Source organism: Fukomys damarensis, unplaced genomic scaffold, assembly GCF_012274545.1.
Source record: "Fukomys damarensis isolate Sample0158 unplaced genomic scaffold, DMR_v1.0_HiC HiC_scaffold_17, whole genome shotgun sequence".
Lineage (NCBI taxonomy): Eukaryota > Metazoa > Chordata > Mammalia > Rodentia > Bathyergidae > Fukomys > Fukomys damarensis.
Window position 1 is genome coordinate 16014228 of NW_022900929.1, and position 6380 is coordinate 16020607.

Here is a 6380-nt window from a genome sequence, read left to right on the forward strand (position 1 = left end):
GAGATTCAAAAATTCAGATTCCTAGGTCTCTTCCTGCATACTCTACCCACCTCCAGGCCTGAGATTATGACGAAGTAGTTTGGAATGAAGCCCAGAAATCTACAATTTTATAAGAATAATTGATTCTGATGAGCTGCCAGGTTTGGGAACTTCTGAGGAATTTAAAGGTGATAAATGTAAGCACAGAGGAAGCAGAATTATTCAAGTGTGAAATTTTTATAATTTGTTCATTTTAACTTTGGATAACATTTTATGAGAAATTAGCTAAAAAGCTAGTCAAAAATCTATAAATTATTCAAGACCCACTCTTATGCCACCTCCTTATGAAAAGTATGCTGATCCTCAAAGATATAAGTAGTATCTCTTTATTTTGTGCTTCTGTAATATTTTACCTCTCTGCTACCATTCACTACATTCAACTTCATGTTATAGACATTTAAATGCCTTTTGTCTTCTTATGAATTCATACATTCCTTGAGCAGGATTTTTCTAAGACATATTTTTATCAAAGCATCTAGCAGAGTAATGGTTTGAACACAGCAGACAGAAAATATGCAAAAAGGGAACTGCCTCTTGGTGAGAAGGATGTCCAGAAGGGGAAAATGAGAAAAATGTAGAAAGTAGCTTCCCCACCCCGATTCTTGGCTTACCTTCTTTCTTCTGTAGTGTTGCCATCATTCAGCTCAGAAATGACACTTTGCCTTTGGTAGAAAATTTAAAAAAGAAATGAACTTCTATGACTCTGATTAAACAGGACTTCAAATTGATCTCCCTATCTTCTTGAGTTCAGGATCTCTCTGCCTGAACTTACATTTCTGCCTTCTTGACTACATTTTTATGCCTTCTGGAGTACCATGTACATCCCAGGAAATAATGAGAGTTACTGTTTTAAAGCAACAATCCTTAGTGTTTTAAGTGCCTAAAACCATGTCTGATGTAGGCAGGCATTCATACTTAGCTGGACACAGTACTGGCAGCAATAATGGAAATATAGGTAGTAACAGAGCAGTGGCAGCAGGGTGTGATCTGTCCTGGGAGTTACAGAAGGAACATTTTCCTCCTTTCACAAAGCTTCCCTGAACACTCAGCACAAGTAACTTGGCAATACTCTGATCTAATTCAGAGGTCACCACACATAGAGAACATCCTTTTTAAATACCATCATGTGCTTTGTCTTGTTTTTTTCCCTTTACTTAAATCCTCAGGTCAGTACATTTCCCCAAATGCTGGATTCCACCATCAGAAATATTTGGTAACTAGCAGAGGTCTCCAAAGAACTTAGAACCTTCTTATTCTTCTACCAGAACCCAGTAATGAGAACCTAACACCTTTGATAGTCATAATTCATCTTCAGCTGGCTTACTTCCTTTCCTCAGTTCTCCTCTCTTCTCCTTTCCCCTATCAGCTAGACAGAATTTTGGATCATTACTGAGTAAATAAGATGTAGCAAATCTATAAACACTGATGTGTAGCAGTTCTCCTTAATCTAAAGAGAAAATGTGATAAAGAACCTTACTTTTGCCTGATCAAGAGAGAAGAGATACACTTAATTTACGTCACTGCTCCGTTTCAAATTAATTTCCTCTTTCCACAACACTGAAAGCTGGTTCATAGGGAGAAAAAATAGACATTTAATAATAGGTAAAAAATCACCAACTTTCTTCTGAACAGACTCAGAGGCTGTAGTCCCAGAATTAACATTTAAAGTGTTGCTTTATTTTCTTTCTTTAGATAAAAAGGAGACCGAGATAGGAGCAGAGAGGAGGAGGGTCAGGCAAAGGCAGAGAGACAGAGAGCCAAAGGCCTTGTGGCAGTACAATCCATTAACTAGATCCTACTCACTCAAGGAAAAAAGGAGGGTCAAGGCTGAGAGTTTATCTCAGTGGCAAAGCACTTATCTGGCACATTTGAGACCTTAGGTTCAAACCCCAGCACTGAAAGGGGGATGGGTGAAGGGCTGAGAAAAAAATAATTTAAAAAATCAAGGACAGGTGAATGAGGATCTCTTAAAAAGTACATATAGGATATACTAAAACCATCATATTAATTTTGAGATGAAATACCTAGACCAGAGTGGTGTGGTGGCACATGCCTGTAATCCCAGCACTCTGGGAGGCTGAGACAGAAGTCTGAGCCCAGGCTGGGCAATTTAGCAATGACACGTCTCACAATAATTGCGGGGAGGTTGATAGCTCAGTATGAAGACTAACACCAAACTAGCACAGAGGTCCTCAAAATATGACCCCAAATCCCCAAGAGTTCCGTCCTTTTTCCAACTGCAAATGTGCAGTAAGATTTTTCTCACATATTTCTACCAAACCAAGAAATCACAAGATTGAATGCAGAAAGAGATGAGAATACAGGTGTTTTTTACTAAGCCAGACATGAAAGAGATTTGCAAAAATGTAAAAACAATGTCATTCTTCATGTTAAATGTTTTGTTTAGGAAAATACCTTTTATCATAAAAACATTATGCTAATATATAATGAATTTATCATTATTTCCAAATAAATATTATATATTCTTCTCAGTTTAACTTTTTGTTATTTTGTAGAGGCAGAAAGATTAATGCAACAGCATGGTGGGATCTGAAATAGACTTCAGCCCCCACCCCCTAAATTCTTAATGTTACTATCAATAGATACAAACCACACAAAAGTTCTGTGGAATTCTTTGGAGTCCTCTGTGCATTTTTAAAGTATAAAACGATTCAAACCAAAAGGTTAAAGATCTGATCTAGCAAAATAATTCAGTCTTGCCAATATGTTCCCAAAGCATTAATTACCCCTTTAAGATCTCCACTTCTTGGGCCAGGGATTTGGCTCAGTGGTACTACCTTCTACCTCGCAAGCTCAAGGTCCCAAGTTTGACGCCCGGTACCAAAAAAAAAAAAAAAAAAAAAAAAAAATCCTATATGGTTCCTCCTGTTCTTAGACTAAGAAAAATAAACCCTTTCGAAATGTCCTTTACCAGACTTCTTCATTAAAGATTATATTTAAACCAGGTGCCTTGGTGCACCTGTAATCCCACACTGAGGGAAGCTGAGAAAAGAGGATCACAAATTCCTGAGCAACTCAGGAAGGCCCTGTCTTAAAATAAAATGAGCTGGGGATATAGATCCCTAGGATGGGGGTGGGGTATAATTAAGGGCTCCTAAGGACAGTCCAGTTTTTCTAATAGCATGTGAATTCCTAATTTTCATGCCTCAATTGACTAACAGTAGTGATTTTGTTTTTTCTTTGCAACACTCTGAAAGTCTGATTTAAACTTTTTTTTTTTTTTTTTTTTTTTTTTTTTATTGGTTTTTTGAGACAGGGTCTCACTATGTAGTTGAGACTGATCTGGAACTCACTATCTGGCCCAGGCTGGTCTTGAACTCACAGCAATCCTCCTGTCTCAGCCTCCCAAGTACTGGGATTACAGGTGTACACCAAGACAGCCGGCTTCTGATTTAAACGTTTAACAAGACAAAATATAGGTTCATTACTTTTCTGCTCATAACGAATTATTTACTACCAGAAGTAACTACCTGTACTAAAGTTCCTACACAGTTTATAAATTCATGGTAGGATTGGAGAAGTAGATCAGTGATGTAGTGCATGGCTAGGACCTGGATTCAATTCTTGATACTTGAAATAAAATAATTAATTCATAATAAACTAAAGTTTCTTGGTTCAGAGTGCAAAGAAGCCCGATGATACCAGCTTGTCATTTTACATACTTTTTCTTTAGCAATGGCTTGCCCTATCGACTGCCAGCAATCCTCTAAACCTCAGACCAGCCTTTCAAGTGGTTTTCGCTAAAAAATGTGTGTCCTACTGGGCACACAATTACAGGTGGTGCACACCTTCAATTCTAGTACTATGGGAGGCTGAGAGAGGAACAGAGGTCACAAATTCCAGACCAACTTGGGCAACTTAGTGAGATGCTGTAGCAAAATAAAAATATAGCAGGGCGTGGTGGTACACATCTGTAATCCCAGCACTCGGAGGCTGAAGCAGGAAAATCGCTGTGAATTTGAGGCCGGCCTGGACTACATAATGAGTTCAAGACTAGCCTGGACCACAGAGTGAGACTGTCACATTAAAAAAAATCAAAATAATAACAGTAATAAAAAGGGGACTAGAGGGTTAGCTCAGCACGAAGCCCTGGATTCAGTTTCCAGGATCAAAAATGAGTCCCTCAGGACCTCCCAGACCTCGCTATCATTTTCACTCATAGGAAGTCAAGGTCTTAAATGCCCAAACCCACCACGAAACCCAACGGGAAGAACCTTTGGTGGACTCCCATTCCCCCCCAAAAGAATTCTTAGGGGCCTCCTCAATTAAAATCAGACGTTTCAGAGTCGGAAGCCCCCGCCTCCGCTGAGGGTAAAATGGCCGCTCCTTAGCCTCTCTTCCCCACCAAGAACTCGACGTGAGGTAAATTTCCGTAGCACCCCTCTGATACTGGGTTATTTGTGTTTGTGGTGATGAGTTGGTTAGTTGGTTAGTTGGTAAGACCTGGTTGTCGCCTGAAGAGAAAGTTTCTCTTTCGGCAACAGGTACGAGGATTGGACACACCTAGCACCTTCATCTCCAACCAAAGAAAAGTCAGCTACCTTATGGGGTGAGGAGGACCTAAAGGCGAGGAGCAGCATCAGCGGCTGCAGCGATTCTTCAAACTCCAATCTCGATCTACTTTTCCCGCCACCAGCAGAAGGCGCGAGGACGCCGACAAGCTCCGCCCCCAGCGGCGTGCTCCAAGAGTCGGCGCGCGTGCGCAACTGGACGTCGCTTCTGCGTTTGCGCAGCTGGGGCATTTCTGTTGTGTTCCGACAAATGCCCCAAGACTACAAATCCCATGATGCTTGATGTCTTCATTTCTATTTAGGCGGCAGCAACATCGCCTGATTATCCTGAAGTACATTTTTATTTCACTAGTTTTCTTATGTACATTGGACTGCTTTTCCCTTTTTTCATGCTAAGTCCTAGTCTTCCTTCTAGTCTCCTTCATGCCTTTTTTATTCCAGTATCTTATTTGAGACGATCTTTAGCCCAACCCTGGCCTCTACTGCCGTCTTCTCAGCTAAGCTCTCAGTTGGTAGGGAGACCAGGCCACTCATCACCCCGGGGAACGGCGTCGACTCGCTTCCCGTTTGCTCAAGGAGTAACCTCAAAACAGGCAGAATCCCCTTCCCCGCCCACCCTCGGTCTTATATAAGGAAGCGCCAAGGCGCAGCGTAAATTTGGAGGGCTAGTGTGCGATCTGGCGACAGCGGAGAGAAGCTGGGAGCCCCGGACGGGCGGGCTCACGTGCAGAGAAGGATCCAGGTGGTGGGTGAAGGCAGCGAGGAAAGCGTGGTGTGCCCAGCTGATCGCAGCTGGGAGTGATCGCACAGAAGCAAGAGAACGACCTCAGCCATTTAGAAGAGGAAGTTGGACTTTAGCTGTTTGTGTTTGTTTTTTTTCAATTCAACAGATGTTTCCGAGGGGATGAATTTAAAGGACCTATCGCATTTTACTGAGAACAGTTCGTAGGAAGACGGTCAGTACGCCCCGTTCCTTCCCTTCCATTAAGGTTTACCCTTGCGCTCCCTTATTAAAGCTGTGCTAAGTGGGGGGGGGCAATGTTGTGAATAATTCATGAGCTCCCGCCCCTTTCCCTTGCAGATCCCGCCCCTCCGAATCGTGCTGACGCACGCAGCGTGTACTAAACCCGAGGAAGCGACGTATCAGTCCCCGCCCCCCTGACAGAGGGCGGAGCATTATCTTCAGCACGTGCTACATCTTACCCGCTCAAGCCCAAAAGGGCCACTGTGCGCAGGCGCTGCCCACTAGGGGGAGGAAGGAGGCGGGGGCAGGGAGGTTGTTGGGTTTAGAGCCGGGCGGAGACCGCTGAGACTCATTCCTCAGGAACAAGGGTCGGGTGTCAAGGAGACCTTTTCACACCAGCTCCCCTTCCCCCGCCTACGGTGGGTGGGATCGCACGGCAGAGACAAAGGATATCAGTAGGGCCGGACATAGCTGCGAAGGAAAGTAGGGTGTCCGTTTTTGGGTGGTGGGCTTCTGGTGGGGGGCTGAAGGGAGGCTATATTTAAACTCCTGAAGCCGTTAAGTTGGTTCGCATTCGGATGCGCGCGCAGCAAGGGTGTTGGCGGAGTACGCATGCGCCGTCCGGGGGCAAGAGGAACGCGCGCCAGTCGTGCGCGCTCGCGGCGGAGTGGTAGTGGTGGCGGAGAAAGGGGTCGGCGCACGCGCGGTTGATTCCTCGGGTCGTCCGGGTCTCGCGGGCATCTTGTTTTGGTCTCGCGGGCGAGTGGGGCGCGCTTCGGGGAGGGGGAAAGCGCTTGGGCGCGAGGCGAGCGGAGCAGAGCTGCGCGCACTCGGGAAAGGGGGGA

At 44.2% G+C, this 6380-nt stretch overlaps 1 protein-coding gene across 1 annotated transcript in view; it reads right to left on the reverse strand.

Moving 5' to 3' along the window:
• The window catches only part of Zcwpw1 (zinc finger CW-type and PWWP domain containing 1), a 23923-nt gene extending 17719 nt beyond the window's left edge, over positions 1 to 6204 (reverse strand). Inside the window, exons 1-2 of the mRNA XM_019205333.2 lie at positions 5775 to 6204; positions 651 to 701 (exon numbers count right to left, since the gene is read on the reverse strand). Of these exons, the coding sequence (XP_019060878.1) occupies positions 651 to 678 (28 nt within the window). The 5' untranslated portion in view covers positions 679 to 701; positions 5775 to 6204. The remainder of the gene's footprint in view (positions 1 to 650; positions 702 to 5774) is intronic.
• Between the last annotated feature and the right edge of the window lie 176 nt (positions 6205 to 6380).